The 21,965-nt window shown below is 37.7% G+C and overlaps 1 protein-coding gene across 14 annotated transcripts in view; it reads right to left on the bottom strand.

The window, feature by feature from the left end:
* STAU2 (staufen double-stranded RNA binding protein 2) overlaps nt 1–21,965 on the bottom strand; it is a 341,584-nt gene that overhangs the window by 247,571 nt on the left and 72,048 nt on the right. For 13 of the 14 annotated variants that reach the window (XM_030795237.1, XM_030795231.1, XM_030795239.1 and 10 more), the window contains one exon: nt 7,117–7,252. The exons of the other annotated variant lie outside the window; for it this stretch is intronic. In XM_030795237.1, coding sequence (XP_030651097.1) covers nt 7,117–7,252 — 136 coding nt within the window. The remainder of the gene's footprint in view (nt 1–7,116; nt 7,253–21,965) is intronic. 14 annotated transcript variants of the gene reach the window in all.

The following is a 21,965-nucleotide window of genomic DNA, read 5'->3' as shown; positions in this document are numbered from 1 at the left end:
AACTGTTGTACTTTCCAATATGCTTTTTAAGAGGGCGTTATAAATGAGTGAAAAATCTTATATTCAAAGTTTGAACAACCTCAGAATAAATAGCACACCAACATCACAATACTTAGCAACAAATCATCAGCCTATATAACATAAACTGAAATATAATATACAAGCTGTTTTCATAAATCAGAATCTTGGCTATTATTAATTTTACTGATAATTAACATAATGCAATAGTCAATGTGGATGCTTCAAAAAACGTCTTTCGCCCTATCAAATTTCCACTGATAGCCATCACTATCTGTAAAATTATTTCCATGTCTCACAGATTTATTTCACAGGGGTACAAGGAAAAACCAAGAAGCCTTAAGTAAGTGTCTAACTCTGGCCATAGAAACAAGTAACTTTCAGGCAAAACAGTCCAAATTGTTTTCTTGTTGTTTAACTTGCTATGACTCAACATATGTTAAAAGAAAATAACTTGACCAACTTAGCTATAACAGATTGGACCAAGAACTGGATACATTAGCAAAAGGTAACCTTGACACAAAATACACTAAACACATCTAATGAGAATGTATGCCACAAAATTATTCCAGACTGAGTGTTAACAAATAAACAAACCCTTTGGGGAAGAAAGGATACATCTTCAATGAACAAAGAGCTGATAGGTCACTCAAACTTGGGTTGAATCCTAAACTGCCATTTTCTTAAGACATATTAACAAACCTATTCTGAAAGCTCTAGATGTTATACTACCTCTTGCCACGTCTACTTCCAACAAGTCTTCAAAGTCAAAGATAATCTTTGCTACACTTCATTGTGGCCATAAAGAGTGATAAAATGACTCCTAAATACTTCGTAGGCAATTTAAATGCAACATAGTGCAAATTAAACTCTTCATGTTTCCAAAAACCTGCTCCAACTACTCTTATGGTGAACAGTATTACTAGCCATCCAAATATCTGAAGTTATCCTTAATACCCCAAATGCAATCAAGTCTACCTTCTAAATATCTATCGACACTGTCCCCTCCTCTCCATCTTCACCATTCCAGGCCTGCATCACATTATGCCTGAATTACAACAACATCTTTGTAATTCTTTATCCCTTCAAGTTTCAACCTGTCCAACCTACTTTCCACATACTGCCAAAGCAATATTCCTAAAACATATATCTAATTATTTTATCCCCCAGCTTAAAATCCTTCAATGACTCCCAATCACCTTCAGGATAAAATCCAAACCTCGTGGCGTGGGCACTTCAGGACATTCAAATCAGGGCCCTGCCTAGACTTCACTCTTCTCATTCCAGACTTACCGAACTGTTTCTAAGTCCATGAATGAACTAAACTTCTCAGGATTCCTAGCCTTTGTTCCCAAACTCTGTATTACTTTTCCTTGCCCTCCTCACCTGGCTAAATCCTAGTTAACCTTGAAGATTCAGTTCATCCCTCCTGGAAGGCTTCTTTGGTGCCCCAATCTGGGTGGGGTGCTGAGTTCCTTCCTAATGTTTCCATAGCACCATCGGGGCACATCTATCATTCTGTTCTTTCTTTTGTTTTCCTCTTCTACTAAACTTGAGTCTATTGGACTGCCTGTCTTTCCTCAAAGTCTCTACTCAAATACAACATGTGGCAATGAGTAGGCATGCAATAAATGTCTGCTGAATGAAGATGACCTCACGAAAGACCTTCATTTGCTATTACTATCTCTATTTTGCAAATGAGGAAATTAATGGAGGTTCACAGCCTTGTGCAAGATCACTTAACTAAAAGCATCAGAACTAGGAACTGAACCAAATGTTCTGACTGTAATGGAAATAATTTTCTCTCAAAATCTTTGCTTTTGAGGAACCACTCCATAAAATAATTGCACCCTGCCAAGTAGTTTGGATGGGGCTAACCTGTTTCTCCAGGTTGGACATATAACCCAGGCTTGGATAAAGTAAAGTATGTCCCTACCCCCAACCAAGTTTGAATGATTAATTCCAGGATGGACAGTTTACTCCAAGTGTTTGTGGGGACTTTTCTAATGACTATCAAAAAAAAAAAAAAAAAAAAACTGCACCTTCTTCACTACAAGTCTACAGACTATACAGTGTATGAAGTACAGCAAATGGGAATCGGCTTATTTGAAAACAAAGTAGAGGGAAAAAAAGAAACAAGAGCTAGAAAGAGAGAAATAGAAAATGAGGAAGAACAACACTAAAGCCCTACATCCAACCATGCCTGTACATCTCCCCAAGAGATATCTCAGTTACATAGGTCAAAAATTCCCATTTGCACATAACCTAGTTTGAATTTCGGCCCTATAGAAATCTGCACCAGCAGACCAAGGGGCCATTTGGTCTGCTGGTCTGCCATTTTGGCCATTTGCTAAGCAATAATATCTTTTTATCTGTGAATATACAAAATTGAAAAACTGTCTAATTTCAGCCATTCTATTTCTCTAATGTACATAATTTTTATAAGAAAGATGGGAGAACAAAAGCACAAAGTGTTCTCCAAGCTTTACCTTGTACTTTGTCAAATGAATTTTTATATGCTTTCTGCTTTATAATATATCTGTTAGTGGAAAGTGCCTCAAATGATAAAGAAAAATACATAACCGGATGTAATTATTGTCAAACATCTTGGGCATAATAAAAGGAGACAGGTACTTCAGAATCCAAGTTGTATCTACAGAGTTTGCTCATGGATAAATGTTTTTTTCTCCACTCATCATTAAAAAAGAAGAAAAATTCAGTTCTTCTTAGGCCTTTGAATGAGTTCAAGTGGAGAAACCTCATCAGTAGACGGGGGAAAAACAGCATAGGTAATACCTAATTTTGCTTAATATTACTTTAAGTAGAAAATAAAAGGATCTTTTCAAAAATCCCTCTAAATGATACCTGTTTCTTGGACTTCAACTTTCATTCCTTACCTTAAGAAGCTAATGATTAATCTGGGTTCTGACAAGGAGAAGAGCATCTCCTTGGATCTTTGGCTCCAGAGTCCCTGTAATCCATTCACGTGTTGTCATCTATACATTAAGGTCATATGAGAAATCATGGTTGTAACAGCCTACTGAGTAACGGTTAGGTCTGCGCTTCTGTGAGCAGAAAGAGCTTTTCAGTTGAAACATGGCTTGGTAGCTTACTAGTACTTTCCGATATTCTTTTTACCTTTTTGTGATCTGCAGAAAATCATAAAATAAAGACACTCCAAAAAAGGAAAGGTCCACATTATCTATTCATGGAATGGCCTAAGGCACACCCTTTATTTATGACTTTGGAGAAATCATAAATAAAATTATTGTACCCCTCACAATAACCATAAGAATTAGATCTTGCAACTAGAAACTGCCAAGAAAGAAAAAATGCCGACATTCTTAACAGAAAATCTAGAAAAGAAAAAAAGAAAATCAAAACCACATGATCCCTGTCTAATTTCACATACTAACTCCTCTCTCCCTTGGTTCACTCTGATCAAGCCACACTGGCCTCTTGAGGCCATGCCAGGCACACTCCTACTGCGGGGAGTACTTGCTATTTCTTGAGCCTGGAATTCTCTCTCTCTCTCTCTCTCTCAACATTCACACTGCTTTTTCTCTCTCTTCCTTTGAGGTCTTTATCAAAAGCAACCTTCTCAGTGACTAACCACTTATTGACTGACTACCTCCCCTACAAGAACATGAGCTCCATAAGGACAGGGATTAGTGTCTGACTTTTCATTGCTTTAGCACCAGACTTTTTAAAAGTAATAAATTTAGAAGTAATAAAAGTAGTTTATTTCCATTTAAAAGTAATAAATTCACTAGTCAGAACTGTAGCAAAATTTCAATAAAGGACCACAGATATCAAAATAAAACAAATATAAAGATGTAATACTCTCATAAATCTATTTACTAGAGTGCATTAGCAATAAAATTAGTATACAATAGACTAGGTGTTCCTTACTCAGGTGACTAAAGATAACTACTGTGCTGAAGTGGGCAACTAGCTCTATTTATTTACATTGGGGAACCTCAGACTAAACACAAAGGCAATGGGTATATTATACAGAGAAAGAGAAAAAACAACTACAAAAGAAATGTGTTGTCCCTTGTGCCTCCTATGCGGTGTGAACACCAAGCTGAGGGCTGGGAAGCCTGCCATCGTATGCATCACAATTAGAAGCAGAGATGTTACAGGAGAGAATGAAATATACCAAGGAAGCCAAGAAAAGCTGAGGGTTTAGGCCAGTTAGCAAGGGGAAGATGGTAGACACACTCTGGAAGCATTACCTAAGGGAGAAAAAGACGGACTAGATGCCACCAACTGCAAGTTTCCACACCTCATGGACAAGGCACATGACCACAAAGAAAAGAGGAACTAAAGGACAACATAAGATGCCTCTACAGAGGTGAGGTATATAGATGCCTCTCCCTTCCTAGCATACAGAAAGCTCCCCCAGCCATACCTGAGAGGAAAAGGGAAGGGCAGAAGTCTAACAGAGTGTGCAAATTCTTCTTAGAGAACCTAAACAATAATATTTAAAGGAACTATTTACAATTGAATAGGACTAAGTTTTAAATGGATACAATTAAAGGTAATTTTTCCCCTAGCAAGCAAGAAACGAAAAAGTATCAGTTTATGGACTAAATAAATATTTTCCCTATACATCTAAGTTATGATATCAGTAAATACATAAAACCATAATAAAAGCACCAGCAAATATCTGATCAAATGTAGGAAAGAATTTCTTAGGCATAAAAGAAGTGAGAGAAATAAAGAAAAATCAACAGATTAGACCACATAAAATTTTAAAACTATAGGATATTAAAAACAAATACACAATTAAAAGCCAAATGTTTTAAAGCAGGAAAATTACAACAAACAAAATAGACTGAAGGTTAACATCCTCAACATATAAACATTTGAAAACTGGTGAAGCAATGGAATAAAAATCAGCAAATTAAAATAGACAAATCAAAAAGGATAAATAACAAATATCTAAAAAAAAAAAAAAAACTATTCAGCCTCACTAGTAATCAATAAAATTGAATTTTAAAAACTGCTACTTGATGGCCAGGTATGGTGGCTCATGCCTACAATCCTAACACTTTGAGAGGCCGAGAGAGGCGGATTACTTGAGGTCATGAGTTTGAGATCAGCCTTGCTAACATGGTAAAACCCTGTTTCTACTAAAAACACAAAAATTAGCCGGAAATCGCTTGAACCCAGGAGGCGGAGGGTGCAGTGAGCTGAGACCGTGCCATGGCACTCCAGCCTGGGTGACAGAGTGAGACTTCATCTAAAAAAAAAACAAAACAACAAAAAAAAAAACTACCTTTTAACTATCAAAGACAACAAAAACCTTTTTAACTCAGTGTTGTCAGAGTAGAATAAGCATTCTCATATACTGTAAGAAATTAGTACAAACATTAGTGCAATTGGGCAATGCTTTATTCTTTTTTTTTATTATTATACTTTAGGTTTTAGGGTACATGTGCACAATGTGCAGGTTTGTTACATATGTATCCATGTGCCATGTTGATTTCCTGCACCCATTAACTCGTCATTTAGCATTAGGTATATCTCCTAATGCTGTCCCCTTATAGTAATATAAGGAAGAAAATAATCAGCGACATGAACAAAGATTTACATAATGATTATTTACTGCAGCAATCTTAACAAAAAAGGGGGCATGAACAACCTAGATAAAAAAATAGACATACATTTATATACCTTATGAAGCCATATGAAGCATTATGCAGCCATCAAAATTATGTTGTGCCAGGCACAGGGGCTAACGCCTGTAATCCCAGCACTTGGGAGGCTGAGGCGGACAGATCACTTAAGGTCAGAAGTTCAGGACCAGCCTGGCCAACATAGTGAAACCCCATCTCTACTAAAATACAAAAATTAGCCAGGCAGGGTGGCAGGTGCCTGTAATCCCAGCTACTCGGGAGGCTGACGCACAAGAATCACTTGAACCCGGGAGGCGAAGGATGCAGTGAGCCAAGATCACACCACTGTACTCCAGCCTGAGTGACAGAGTAAGACTCCATCTCAAAAAAAAAAAAAAAAAAGAAAGAAAAGAAAAAAGAAAAAAAAACTCTTAAATACATGACAAATGGCCACTATATTAAGTGAAAAGAGAGTGCTTGTATTGCATATACAAGATACACAAATTATGATATATCCATACAAAGTACATTAACCAGCAATAAAAAAGGGCAAAACCCAGATATAAGCAACATGGATGAATCCCCAAACAAGAAAATCATTACACAAAGTAAAAGAAGCCAGACGCACATAAACACTGTATGAGTCTAGTTATAAAAAGTTCAACAACAGGCAAAAACTAGTCTATGATAATAAAATAGTGATTATTTCTGGGAGAAGGATGTGTCAAGGACAAAGAGGTCTGAGGAAACTCTCAGAGGTGATGGGAACATTCTGTATCTCGATCTGAGTGGTGATCACATGAGGATATACATATGTAAAAAGTCATCAAATAAAGTATAAATACATAGATATATAAATAAAGTCATCAAGAGGTACACTTAAGATTTGTACATTTTACTGTATGTCTATCATACCTTCATAAAGTACTACAAAAATTGCATATAAAGGACAAGTTCAACTTGGTTAAATATATTTAAATGCAAAGAAAAAAAGAATGTAAAGTACATGAAAATATAAAAGGTGGCAAATTCTGGGATTACATTATTTACATTTTTTCTTTTTTCTCCATAAATTACAAACATTCGTGTTCATTAATGTATTTAGACAAATCAAGAAAAAAACTGAGCTCTGCTTGGTAAATGAATGAGAAAGTCAACACTATAAACTGTGAAATGACCTTAAGACTTGGTCTTCCCTGCAACAAATACAGGGCCCTCATGACACAATAAAAACTAGTTCCTTCAGATCTTTTACGTTTGTGGGGTAGGGGGAAAAAAAAAAACTAGTTCCTAAAAACTGGGTTTTTTTAAGTTATTACTTTAAATATTCCTTGTGAACCTGCTTTATCTAAATTCCATGCAAAACGCCCAAGGTCAATTAGATTTACAATGAAAATACTCTTTTGAGTGTGAGAAACTTTTACAACATGGATAAAATAATAATTAAGAACAAAACCAAAAAAGACATACAAACCTCTGATTGTACATGCCCCGAAAGTTGTAATTAGCTCTATAATTTGGGAATGGCTTTGGATCTAATGGCCTGTAGATGGCAGGCTCTCCCCTTTTCATAGCAAGCCCATTCAGTTCCACAGTTGGAGTTATACTGCCTGTTTAAAAAAAAAATTAAAGGCGCACAAGTGAAACATCGTCACAATTAAACATGCAAGCTATATTTATACAACGCTTAAATACCATGGAAGAAGGTAGGAATGGATGGACCACCTGTATGATTTTCTAAGGAACTGCAAAAACAAAGTAAAAAACCAAGAAAATAGTTTCTAATAAAATCTTAGGATTTTGCAATGTTTTCTGTACATTAATGACAAAAAATTTGAGTGTGCAATCATTACTATCAAAACATAGTAAACAGACGATTCTTAGATTGCTAACCGTGAACATTATTTTTTAAAGTACTGCATTTCATCATTACTTACCCCAGAAAGCTTGCATGTATTTAATCATTAAAAACATCATCTGTGAATATTTTTATTTATACTGTGGTAATTAAATAACTAAGCATTAGCAAGAAAGTCATCAGTGGTTCTTGGACTTATCTAATGAAAAAAGTTTTTTGAATTTTTTCTATAACCAACAAAACAGAGTAAATATAAGCAATGTTTCCTGAAACTAAAATGTCATCGAATATATTCCTAGCAAACATTAAAGATACTTACAAGTAGCATTATCGATAAAAGCAAAAGACTGAAAATAACCTAAACAACCATCAATGCAGCACCAGTTATATAAACGTCCATAGCATAAAACACTGAACAGCTATAAAAGGAGGAAGACTACTGCACATCTTGCTTCTTTTTTTAATTTTACTTAATATACCTTGGAGGTTATACCTTAGCAGTGTAGGGTATAATGTTAAATGAAAAAAAGCAAGGTACCAAATAGTGTGTGCTTTATATTATCTTTTGTCTAAGAAAGGTGAAAATGAAAATATAAATACATATTTGCTTACTTTTTTTAAAGAATAAACTCAAAACTAAAAAAGAAAAGAAAAAGTTACTTAGGAATGGAAGCTGTATGTCTCTGAATGTACACTGTTTCATAGATTTTATTTTGAAAACATGAATTTTTTGCATAATTATAGAAATCAAAGTTTCATCCAAAAAGGGTGGGGGAACAATCTCTGAAATCAAAAGAAAACTGGAACTAAATCTATCTACAGTGACTTAACCACAAAGAGAATTATTTCAAAAGATTTTAAACACTGTAAAATAGCCATGAGATCCTAAAGAGAAAAAAAAAATCTTAAACCGTTTTCAGTAATCACATTGTTAGTAACAAGTAATATGCTTTTACTTAAGTCAAACAAAATTAAATAAAAATGGAGACAAAGTAATCTCTAAAAAGAAAACAAAGCAATTAAAACCTAACAGTGAATCAGATTGGTGGCCCTAATCATACAAAGAACAGTTATTTCAAATAACTTTAAAATATAGTCAAATAACCACATATTCTAAAGATTTTTTTAAACCCTGCAAATAAATCATAAACTATTTTCAGTAATCATGCTGTTAGTAATACTGGTGTCCCTGTCTCAGTGCAATTGCTATTATAAAATTATTTTATATATATATAATATACATAAAATAGATTAAAGAATTAATGTCAGAAACAAAGATTTTTAGCATAAAGAGACACAAATATAAAATCAAATACATTACGTAAAACCCTGTAGTCTTAAATCCTAACTGAAAATATCACAATGAATTCATGATGTATTTTCTCTTAAGGAAAAAAAAAGTACTAGGTATTTCCTAGCTTAAGTATCCACTTAAGAGGCCTAAAAGCCATAACCAATCCATTAAGCAATGAGGATGGCCAGCATCCAGAGTTTGCTTTATAATTATCATTTCCCAATTTTTAAAAAAACAATTCTCGAAGAAATGGCTTCTTCCCAACCATGATACTGACAAATAAAGGGAAAGAACTAAGTACTTACCTTGACTTTACATAATAATCATACTCAGAGAAAACAGATAACGAGGGAAAAGTTCTTCATCTGTTAGCCAGAAGGATTGCAGCTAATAAATGCAGAAGAAATGACCCTCCCATCTGGCAACTACTGATAAAATAATGGATCTTTTCAGCAATGAGCATCGGCAGGCTTCTACGACCACTAGGTCAACTAGGGAACTTTATGGGAAACATGATAATGGATGAACCAGGCTAGGATAACTGGACCTACTGATGTACTCAAAAATCACAAAATAAAAACAGGAAATTAAATGCCTTCTGACGTAGTACAATAGGAAGTAGACAAAACTACCTATAAAACAATTACCAAAAACTTCAAACCTGAATCTATGTAGCCTCTAGGTTATCAGTTTACAAGAAATACAGGGGACAGGCAAATAGGCTGTACATCACCACAGGTATACCATCAGCAAAACCAAGAACACAGAAATTCTAAGGGACTAACGACCTGGTTTCTCAAATAATCTATGTAGAAAAGTAAAGATGAAAAAGGATTCTATATCTTAAAAAATACTAAACAAACTAAACAGACATTATCAACCAAATGCAATAAATGATCCTCATTTTAATCTTTATTCAAATAAACCAATTATGAAAAAATCGAGGTCAGACGTGGTGGCGCATGCCTGTAATCCCAGCACTTTGGGAGGCTGGGTTGGGGGAAGGGGGCAAGGAGATCACCTGAGACTAGGAGTTTGAGGTTATAGTGAACTAAGATCACAACACTGCACTCTAGCCTGAGTGACTGAGCAAGACCTGTCTCTAAAAGAATAAAATAATTTTTTAAAAAATTTTAATGAGTCAATAAGAGAAATCTGAACTTCAGACTTTTTTTATTATTAAGGAGTTACTGTTTTGTTTGCTTGATAATGATATTGGGATTCGTTTTTTAAGAGTTATCTTAAAATTCAGTATGTATCTTTAAAGATACATTTACAGATGAAGTGATATATCTGAGATTTGCTTCAAAGTAATCCAGGGAGAGACAGAAGAGAAACAAGACTGGCCGGCCACTGTGAGTTGATAATTGCTGAAGCTGGTGAGGTGTCCTAGGGACATTCGCTATCTTATCCTCTTTACTTGTGTAAAATTTGAAAAATTCCATAATTTAAAAAAAAATGTATAATTATGTCAAACTATTTGAAGTACCAAAAGGATAATTAGTAAAACACATGTATGTATGTTCTAACAAATCATGAAGATGAATATAAAGCTTTTACAGGAAGTGAAATTCACTGTAAATTCTGTAATATTTCATTTGAATCATGCCTTTGTACCACACATTTAAGATCCCATTCATTACACACAAAAATGGGTCCACATATTGCAACAGAGAAACTGGGGCTGGCATAAAGTACCAGCCAAGGGGAGGCAGAGCCTGACACAAATGTAAAATTGGCATCCAGATTATAAGCAACCCATCAAGAGTCAACACATTGCTCATCTCATTTCTAAAGAATTAATGTGAAAGCACTGAAGAGTATAATAACAGGAATAAAATCAAGGTTAAGAAGAGGAAAAAGGGAAAAATAAAGTGAAAAGGAAGACAGCCAAGGAAGAAGAAAGAAGAATAGCAAAGAAAAGTTAACCTAATGAATATTAAGTCCTATTAGTCCAAATCCCTATACCTTGGAGGTTATACCTTAGCAGTGTATAATATCCCTAATTTAATATATACATTTAACGGCAAAAGAAAGTCAAGCATAAAGAGACTCTCTGTTCTTACTTTTTCTTTCTTTCTTACATAATTTTACTGCAGGGTAAGTAAAATGCACAAACCTTAAGCATATAGCTCAATGAATTAGTACATATGTAAACACTTATGACTACCGTCACATCAAGATATGAACATTTCCATCACCCAGAAGGTGCCTTCAGCCTCGTTCCAAGTCAATATCCACTTCCCCAGGTTACCCATTCTGACTTCAGGCATTATAGATTCATTTGCCTCTTCTTCATATCTAAACATGTACCACTTTCCATCTTGCTTCTTTCACTCAACATAATTTTGTTTGCATATATTAGTATTTTAAGCTTCTTAAATCACTAAATAGTATTCTACCGAATGAAATACCATGATTTGTATTTTGCTGTTGATGGAACATTTGGTCTGTTTCTAGTTTGGAGCTATTATGTGTAAAGCTACCTTCAACATTCTTTAATAAGTCTTTTGGTTTTAGATGAGAAAAAAAAATAACAACAACAACAAAAAAATGCTGGGTCACAGAGTAGGTTTATGTTTAACTTTATTAGAAACTGCCTAACAGGTTTCCAAAGGTATTTTTTAAACACCAGAGCTGTCTATGCCTTTAAAAGTTAAAATTTTAAATTTCATAAAGATTTCAGTTTAATAATTAACATGTTAATCTGTTGTCCAAGATTTATGTCACTTTGAATTCTACTTTGCAATAATCATACAGTCACAAATAGCATAAGATTCAAATGCGGGAAAAAAAGAAAATGAAAAGCTTGAAAGATTTCATCATTTAAGGAAGGCAATAAATAAGAAATATGTTTGAAAATCACCAGTGAGGTGATCTGAATGCACTATTGAGATGTACTGTCTGCCACTCATACCATAAATTGTATTTTAAAATAGGTAAAAGTGTTGTATTTATATCATTTAAATGAATAAATAATCTCATATACATTCCTCATTAGAAAGTAAGACTACAGTGCATTTTCTTAGAAATGTTACAAACTGGTCTTAGTGAAGGAAAGTAGAAGAGAAGCAGAAAAGCAAAAACCATGCTGAAAGATTTCCAACTCCTAGAGCAAAGTATCTCCATCTCTTTCATACAGAACTAGACTGACACCCCTACATGTGCATACCTACTTTATATATACAATAATGCTTTCATAGAAAACATTTACAGAGTAACTTCAAACTATGAGATGCCTCCAAGTAATGTTAAATACTATTATTTTGAGTGTGTGAGAGTTGGATCCAGGTTTCATAAAGATAATCAACACATAGGGTTTCTGGTGTATTATAAGGCTATAATGTTATTTTGTTTAAGTTTTTTGTTTGTTTGTTTTTTGAGACAAAGTCTTGTTATGCCACCCAGGCAGGTCTTGAACTCCTGGGCTCAAGCGATCCTCCTGCCTCAGCCTCCCAAAGTGCTGGGATAACAGGGTGGGCCACTGCTACCGGCCAAGGCTATTGTGTTGACACTGTAAACACACCATCAATTTTTGGGGGGTTCTTAGATAGACTAAAGGAAATTTCTATATTTACCAGTGATAAATACAAAAAGGCTAATTAATAAGGAGTACAAATGTGCATAAGAATTTTGGATTCCTATATGTGGCATATAAAAAAAAATGCTACAACTAGTTTTCAAAAAGGAACATGTTACTAACACTTAGAACAGCTCTGTAGAAAGTTAAAAAAAAAAAAAAAACAGGAAAATAGCAGTCACTGAATAAATATTTGTTGAATAAATAAACTGATTAACTGAGAAACCAGTGATTAATTGAGAAACCAGAGCTCCATGGAGAAATGGCTGGCTCCAGGGCTGGGGCAAGGAAAATACAAGATGACCTAGGAACACTTTATTATGCCAGAAAGTAAAAATGTCCAGAGCATGACGGAGAAATATCAAAAGGGCAAAGGAGTCAATTAGAGGGTCTGTACCACTAGCCAAACCTGGAATCATTTAAGCAACAAAATAGATAATGATAGTAACAAATTATAAACTTGTAAGTAGAACAGGAATCCAAGAGGCTATAGTGATATAAATAGGCAAACAAAAAGAAGATGAGGGAAAAGCAAAAGCTACCTTTGGGTACAATGCCAATTAACAAATATAAAAAAGAAACTTGAATTTTAAAAATCCCCCTTTGGCAACCTTCAGGGTCATAACTGCTTCAGATGAGAATCATCAACAGAGGCTAAATCTGGAAGGTGAAAGAAAGCTCCTTCCTTCCTTCCTCCCTTCCTCCCTTCCTTCCCTTCCTTCCTTTCTTTCTTTCTTTTCTTTTCCTTCTGTGGCCCAGGCTGCAATCTACTCGGCTTGCTGCTGCCCCGCACCGCGGACTGCCTGGGACTTCCGCCGCGCGCCACCACCCCTGCCTGCTTTTTCTCCTTTAGCTGCAGACGCGGTTTCGCCATGTTGGCCACGCTGGTCTCCAGCTCCTGACCCCGAGTGCTCTGCCCGCCTCGGCCTCCCGAGGTGCTGGGACTGCAGACGGAGTCTCGCTCACCCGGTGCTCGGTGTTGCCCGGGCTGGAGTGCGGTGGCGTGGTCTTGGCTCGCGGCAGCCTCCGCCTCCCAGCCGCCTGCCTTGGCCTACCAGGGTGCTGGGATTGCAGCCCCTGCCCGGCCGCCGCCCCGTCTGGGAGGTGGGGAGCGTCTCTGCTTGGCCGCCCCTCTGCCCGTCCTCCCCATCTGGGAAGTGAGGAGCGCCTCTGCCCGGCCACCCATCGTCTGGGAAGTGAGGAGCACCTCTGCCCGGCCACCCATCGTCTGGGAAGTGAGGAGCGCCTCTGCCCAGCCACCCATCGTCTGGGAAGTGAGGAGCGCCTCTGCCCGGCCACCCATCGTCTGGGAAGTGAGGAGCGCCTCTGCCCGGCCACCCATCGTCTGGGAAGTGAGGAGCGCCTCGGCCCGGCCGCCCCGTCTGGGAAGTGAGGAGCGCCTCGGCCCGGCCACCCATCGTCTGGGAAGTGAGGAGCGCCTCTGCCCGGCCACCCATCGTCTGGGAATTGAGGAGCGCCTCTGCCCGGCCACCCATCGTCGGGGAAGTGAGGAGCGCCTCTGCCCGGCCACCCATCGTCTGGGAAGTGAGGAGCGCCTCTGCCCGGCCACCCATCGTCTGGGAAGTGAGGAGCGCCTCTGCCCGGCCACCCATCGTCTGGGAAGTGAGGAGCGCCTCTGCCCGGCCACCCATCGTCGGGGAAGTGAGGAGCGCCTCTGCCCGGCCACCCATCGTCGGGGAAGTGAGGAGCGCCTCTGCCCGGCCACCCATCGTCTGGGAAGTGAGGAGCGCCTCTGCCCGGCCGCCCCGTCTGGGAAGAAGTGAGGAGTGCCTCTGCCCGGCCGCCCCGTCTGGGAAGAAGTGAGGAGCGCCTCTGCCCGGCCGCCCCATCTGGGAAGAAGTAAGGAGTGTCTCTGTCTGGCCGCCCCGTCTGGGAAGTGAGGAGCGCCTCTGCCCGGCCGCCCCATCTGGGATGTGGGGAGCGCCTCTGCCCGACCGCCCCGTCTGGGAGGTCTACCATGGAGGCCAGAAGCAATGTGGGGGCTGGATGTGGTGGGTCACGCCTGTGGTCCCGGCACTCTGGGGGGCCGAGGCGGGTTGATCACTTCGGGCCAGGAGTTCGAGACCAGTCTGGCCAACATGGTGAAACATGAAAAATACAACAGTCAAACCAACCAACCAACTCAGTGACAACAAAACAGGTCTACCCTGGAGTCATACTCTAATTTTTTCTATTTTCCTCCCTTTCTGATCCTTTATCCCGCTTTGTTTTTCTTCCTCTTCCTTCTCCTTCTTCTTTGTCAAATAGAAGATTGAGTTATTATCACTGATCCATATAAAGTCCCTCTCTCATTTATTTTAATTCCCACCCCCCATTTCTATTCCCCGACTTCCCATGTGCAACCTTCCTAATATGTTTGATACGCATCTTTTTGTTTGTATTTTTAGAAAATGTTTATTGTTTTTGTGTGCAAAAAAAAATTAAAAAATAAAATAAAATAAAAAAGAAAGCTTGATGAGGAGCAGAATATTTATATATATACACATATATATATCTATACTATATATATGTATAGATATATATATATATATACACACACACACAGGCTCAAAATGTCTCCTCAGAAAATACTTATTACTTACTATTCAATAACAAAACATACGGATTAATTAACTTTACAGCAAAGAAGCCTGGCATACTCCTCACTGCATGACAAAAGTCGTCACTGATGGGACAAGTCAATCTCAGGCGTCTCCTCATAGAAAGCACTAAGGTAAGTCCAAGTCATTTTTGTGGTATTCATGCTAAAATGCATAAATCATGAGGAAACACCAGACAAACTCAATTGAGGGGCATTCTACAAACTCTGTGGTCCCGTATTCTTCATAAATGTTATGGTCATAAAAGGTAAGAAAGACTGAGGAACCGTTTGTTACAGATTGAAGTGAAATGAAGAGAAATGTTAAGTACATGTAACACATGGTCTTGATTAGATCCTGGAGCTGTAAAGGTTTGGGATGATTAATGAAACCTGAAATGGAGTCTGTGGATTAAATGGTAATATGGATCAAAGTTAACTTCCCGATAGAACAGTGTCCATGCCCTTAAGAAATACACATTGAAATATTAAGGGGTAATGGTACATCATGTCTACAACTTATTCCCAGATGGTTCGGAAATGCTATCAATGGGGAATAAAGGTGAAGGATACATGGGAAGTCTATGTACTATTTCCACAAATTGTATATAAATCTGAAATTACTTCCATAGTTTAAAAAAAATAAATGGGAGAAAGCAAAACAGTTCTACAATATATTCCCAATTACTAACAGATCAACCATGCTGCAAATGAACTTAACTCCACGTTAGGATATAACTTCTTTTTAAGACCCATCTACACACTGTGGAGTCAAGACTGGATCTTTCCTCCACAAACCTATTACTTCTCAATACTGAGTTACAGTCACCAGGTTTACAACAAAGGTGCCACCACACTGCAGAGGGGAATGGACTATCTTTTCAATGAATGGTGCTGGATTAAATGAATGTCTATATATTTTTTAAATGGAGAAAAATATTGAACTCTACCTCACATCATACATTAAACTCGATTCCTAACAGATTGTAGATCTAAACTGTAAAGATCTAATAATACTGCTTCTAAAACTAATATGAGGTTATCTTCATAAACTTGTAAGAGACACAGGTGTATTAAATGGCACACCAAAAAAGCGCTGATATAAAGGAAAAGACTAATAAATTAGCTTCCATTAAACAAGAATTTTGTTTTTGTTTTGTTTTGTTTTTTTGAGACGGAGTCTCACTCTGTCACCCAGGCTAGAGTGCAGTGGTGCAATCTCAGCTCACTGCAACCTCTGCCTCCCAGGTTCAAGCAATTCTCCTGCTTCAGCCTCCTGAGTAGCTGGGATTACAGGTGCACACCATCACGTCCGGCTAATTTTTGTATTTTTAGTAAAGTTGGGGTTTCACCATGTTGGCCAGGCTGGTCTCAAACTCCTGACCTCAAGTGATCCACCCACCTTGGCCTCCCAAAGTGCTGGGATTACAGGTGTGAGCTACCATACCTGGTCTCATTGAAAAGAATTTCTATTCACCAAAATGCACCCTTAGGAGTATAGAAAGATATTTGCAATATACATATCTGATAAATTATATGAATCCAGAATATGTAAGAACCCTGCAAGCCAATAAAAAGTAGAAAAAATTTTAAAACAGACAATGCAGATTTTTAAGTGGGAAAAACATTCCAACCAGCACTTTACAACAGAGGCTAGCCTAATGCCAACAGGCATATGGAAGGATGCCCACCTGCATTTGTTATTAGAGAAATGCAAATTAAAAACACAATGAATTACTATTATACCTCTCAGCATAATAGCTAAAATTTTGAAAGCTGGAGATATCAAATGTTGATGAGGATGTGGACAGCTCTCATACTGCTGGTGGGAAGGTAAACTGACATTCTTTGACATTATGTATTAATACCAAATACATTCATAACTATGACCCAACAGTTCCAATCCTAGATATATTCCCAAGAGAAATGTATGCATATAAGAATACTGTTCACAGCAGTATTATTTCTAATAGCTCAAAACTGGAAACAATTCAAATATATATAATAGTACAATGAATAATATGTAAATTATGGTATACTTATGCAATAGAATACTACACAGCAATGAAATACTATATCATTAAATGCAACATAGATGACTCTCACACACAATATTGAGAAAAATGAGCTATCACAAGAGTCTACTGTCTGATTCCAACAAGATGGCACAACTAATCTGGTAGAAATCAGAATACTGGTTTTCTTTAGAGTTGTTTAACCAACTGAAGTGGGCGTGAGGGAAGCTTCCACAGCACTAGTAAAACGTGGTAAAGTGTTCACAGCATAAAAATTCATCAAGCTCTATAATTGTAATGTGCCCTTGTCTGTATATAATATTAGACTTTATTTTAAAAGTTTACGCCAAATAATCGATTCATTCTCTCAGCTCACTACAACACTCAACCATGGAAATTCTTATCTCCACTGGGGCCTTTCAGACACCCTCCTGTTTCCTTCCTCTGACTCTTGCTGGTTTACTTCCTGCTATAATCCTCTAAATATGGACTTGACCCAGAGCTCAGCATACAATTAACTGCTCTTGCTTTACATCATATGCCTTAGACAGCTTGTTCTGTTCCATTCCAAATGCCACTCTCAACACTCCTGCAGAGCGGGAGGCATACGGTACTCAAGGCAAGTGAGTCTCTTTCTTTCTTCACCCATAAACTATGGCAATGGTTTTTTAGTCTCTCCCACCTTCCCTTTACACGTCAAACTGAGCTTCCTAAAATACTCCTTTAAATGCATCATGCACTGCTCATGAATATTAATTCCAGCTACATATAAAACTTAATCTCGTAAAGGGGGCATTCAAGTCGTCCCAATTCACTTACTAACTACATCTCCAGTCTTACCTCCTCCTACTAGTCATTTACCTGCTCTAATTAAAAACCATCTACAAACATTTTTTTTTACCAAATCCATTGTCCAGATTCCTACTTCAAAGCCTTTCCTCATAGTATTCCCTCTGGCTAAAATATTCTTTCCTCTCGTCTGTAACTGCCTACTGTTCGGTCAAGGGTATCTTACTTCAACTACTTGAGTCCATGTTTATCATTACCTGTAATACTGATGGCTGTTATTGTCTACTTGGCACTTAATCTTTACCATCAAGTTATGTGTTCATACATAAGACTGTAAGATCCTCACTGAAAGGGACAATGTTTTGTATCTCTTAGATATGTAAAAAGCAGGTGTTAAATATATCGTGGTGGTGGTATGCTACTAATGATCAACCAGTATTCTGAAGAGGGTTTTAAAAATTAAAGAAATAGACAATCTTTTAGGAACTTCAAAATGAAGAGAATAAGTTTTTTTTCTATTGTAATAATATTTTGGCTTATTTAAGCTTAATAAATACTGCAATCAGTTGAACAGAAGCAGAGACTTGTAATCAGGAAACCACGGATTCTGCAGAGTAGTCCTTGAAAGAGCAGAGTATGTGAACCTAGCACAGATCACATGGAATGAAACAAGTGTCTATGTGATTTGATTATGAATATAAGCAAGTAGAGAATGATTAAATAGATTTTAGAGTTATTGTTGACAGGCATAAAATCTTTTTTTTAACCTCCATAACAAAAATACCTAAGGCGAAATTAATATTGACTAGAAGGTAACCACTTGAATTAATCAGTTAACAAATGAATGAGTAAATGGATATATGGCTGGTACTGAAGTTATAGGAATTCCATTAACCTAATGCTATCAATTAACACACTATGTCCAAAATACAGTTTGCCTTTCCCAATAGATAACAGGACATATAGATTAACTGAGGTCACCCGGAGAAAATGGTGGATATCAGGCAGGACTAACTTGCAGCTCCCACTCGTGGGGACAAAACAGCATGTGGAGACTCACAATGTAAACTCTGCTCCAAGAACCACCACAAGAACACACCAAGAAAACTGAAAGAATTCACAGACCCTTTTAAACAAGCAGCTTGCCACTACAAACTCCATGAGACAGCCAAAACACTGTGAGTGCCCAAAGTATGAGACGGGGAAAGTCTGCCTCCAAATACACACCCTCACTGGGGAACCTGAAAATCAAGATCACAGAAGAATTTAACCTTACCTAGGGCTGAAACAAATTTAGAGAGCTGAGCGAAATATAAAAGTAGAAGAAGCAGGCCAGGAATGGTGGGTCATGCCTGTAATCCCAACACTTTGGGAGGCCAAGGTGAGTGGATCGCTTGAGCCCAGGAGTTTGAGACAAGCCTGGCCAATATGGTGAAACCTGTCTCTACTAAAAATACAAAAAAAAAAAAAAAATTAGCTGGGCATGGTGGTGCACACCTGTAATCCCAGCTACTTGGGAGGCTGAGGCGGGAGAATAGCTTGAGCCCGGGAGGCAGAGGTTGCAGTGGGCCAAGATCAACGCCACTGCACTCCAACCTGGGCGACAGACTGAGACTCCACCTAAAAAAGAAAAAAAAAAAAAAAAACTAGAAGCAGCAGTGACAAGACACCCCTGTAGACACTCCCAGTCCCTAGGGAAGCCATTTTTTTTTTTTACTTTTATCTCACAGGGGTCCTTGGGGAGGGCAGTCAGTGGAACTGGGGAAGTACCACAGTGAGAAAGACTTCTAGCTGAATGCTGTAATAATTTTGACCGAATGCAAATTTTCCTGGGCAGAATCTGGGGGTGGGGGAAGAGGCGGGAATAGGGAGCCGGCTGGAATAGGGGGCCAATGGAAAGTACAGATACGAGAACAGAAGCCACAGCAGGCAGGGAGGGGCAAGGCCTGAAAACCCTGCTTGCTTTCTTAGCAGGAAGGCTTGTAGCCTAGGGCAAATGCTTTTTCTGCAGACACTCCCCAATACCAGCCTGGAGTCCAGTAGCTCCACTGGGTAGCTAGACCCAGAAGAAAAATAACCATCACTGCAGTTCAGCTCTCAGGAAGCCCCATTCATAGGGGAAGAGGGAGAGAACCACATCAAGGGATCACCCCGTGGGATAAAAGAATCTGAACAGCAGATTCAAGATCTTGCCTCTGACACAGTATATACAAATGAGAAGGAACCAGAAAAACAATTCTGGTAATATGACAAAACAAGGTTCTGTAACACCCTCAAAAGATCACACTAGTTCACCAGCGATGGATCCCAACCAAGAAGAAATATCTGAATTACCAGAAAAAGAATTCAGTAGGTCGGTTATTAAGCAGCTCAAGGAGGCACTAGAGAAAGGTGAAAGGCAACTTAAAGAAATTTTTAAAATAATACAAGACATGGATGAAAAACTTTCCAGAGAAATAGAATCATAAATAAAAAAGAGTCACAATTTCCGAAAATGAAAGACACACTTAGAGGCATGCAAAATATACTGCAAAGTTTCAATAATAGAATCAAACAAGCAGAAGAAAGAATTTCAGAGCTCAAAGACAAGGCCTAATCAAATTAACACAACCTGACACAGACAAAGGAAAAAGAATTTTAAAAAATGAACAAAGCATCCAAGAAGTTTGGGATTATGTTAAACGACCAAACCTAAGAATAATTGGTGTTCCTGAGGAAGAAGAAAAATCTAAAAGTTTGGAAAACTTATTTGAGGGAATAATCAAGGAAAACTTCCCTGGCCTTGCTGGAGATCTAGACATCCAAATACAAGAAGGTCAAGGAACACCTGGGGAATTCATCGCAAAAAGATCATCACCTAGGCACACAGTCAATCAGGTTATCTAAAGTCAAGTCAAACGAAATAATCTTAAGATCTGTGAGGCAAAAGCACCAGGTAACCTATAAAGAAAAACCTATCCGATAAATAGCAGATTTCTCAGCATAAAATCTACAAGCCAGATGGAATTGAGGTCCTATCTTTAGCCTCCTTAAATAAAATAATTATCAGTCAAGAATTTTATGTCCAGTGAAACTAAGCTTCATTAATGAAGGAAAGATAAAGTCTTTTTCAGGCAAACAAATGCTGAGAGAATTTGCCAATATCAAGTCGGCACTAAAGAAGTGATAAAATGAATTATTAAATCTTGAAACAAAGCCTCAGAATACACCAAAACAGAACCTCCGTAAAGCATAAATCTCACAGGGCCTATAAAACAATAACACAATGAGAAAAAACAAACAGACAAAAGGTATTGGGGCAACAACTAGCACAACGGATAGAATAGTACCTCACATCTTAATACTAATGTTGAATATAAATGGCCTAAATGCTCCACTTAAAAGATGCAGAATGGCAGAGTGGATAAGAATTCACCAACCAAGTATCTGCTTTTTTCAAGGGACTCACCTAACACATAAGGACTCACATAAACTGAAGGTAAAGGGGTAGAAAGAGATATTTCATGCAAACAGACACCAAAAGCCAGCAGGAGTAGCTATTCTTACATCAGATAAAACAGACTTTAAAAAACAACATTTAAAAACGACAGAGAGACATTACATAATGATAAAAGGACTAGTCCAACAGGAAAATATCACAATCCTAAATATAAATGCACCTAACACTGGAGCTCCCAATTTATAAAACAATTACTACTAGACCTTAATAAATGAGACAGAGGGCAAAATAATAATAGTGAGGGACTTCAATACTCCACTGACAGCACTAGACAGGTCGTTAAGACAGAAAGTCAACAAAGAAACAATGGACTTAAACTATACCCTACAACAAATTGATTTAACTATATATACAGAACATTCTACCCAACAACTGCACAATGCACATTCTATTCATCAACACATGGAACATATTCCGAGACAGACCACATAAGCCACAAAACAAGTCACAGTATATTTAAGAAAATCAAAATTATATCAAGTACTCTCTCAGACCACAGTGGCATAAAATTGGACATCAACTGCAAAAGGAACACTCAAAAAGCATGCAAATACATGGAAATTAAATAACCTGCTCCTGAATGATTGTTGGGTCAACAATGAAATCAAAATGGAAATTTAAGAATTTGAACTGAATGATAATAGTGACACAACTTATCAAAACCTCTGGATACAGAAAAAGCAGTGCTA

Source organism: Nomascus leucogenys, chromosome 16 (assembly GCF_006542625.1).
Source record: "Nomascus leucogenys isolate Asia chromosome 16, Asia_NLE_v1, whole genome shotgun sequence".
Classification (NCBI taxonomy): domain Eukaryota; kingdom Metazoa; phylum Chordata; class Mammalia; order Primates; family Hylobatidae; genus Nomascus; species Nomascus leucogenys.
Note: the sequence above shows the minus strand (reverse complement) of the source record. Positions and strands in the feature narration are given on the sequence as shown.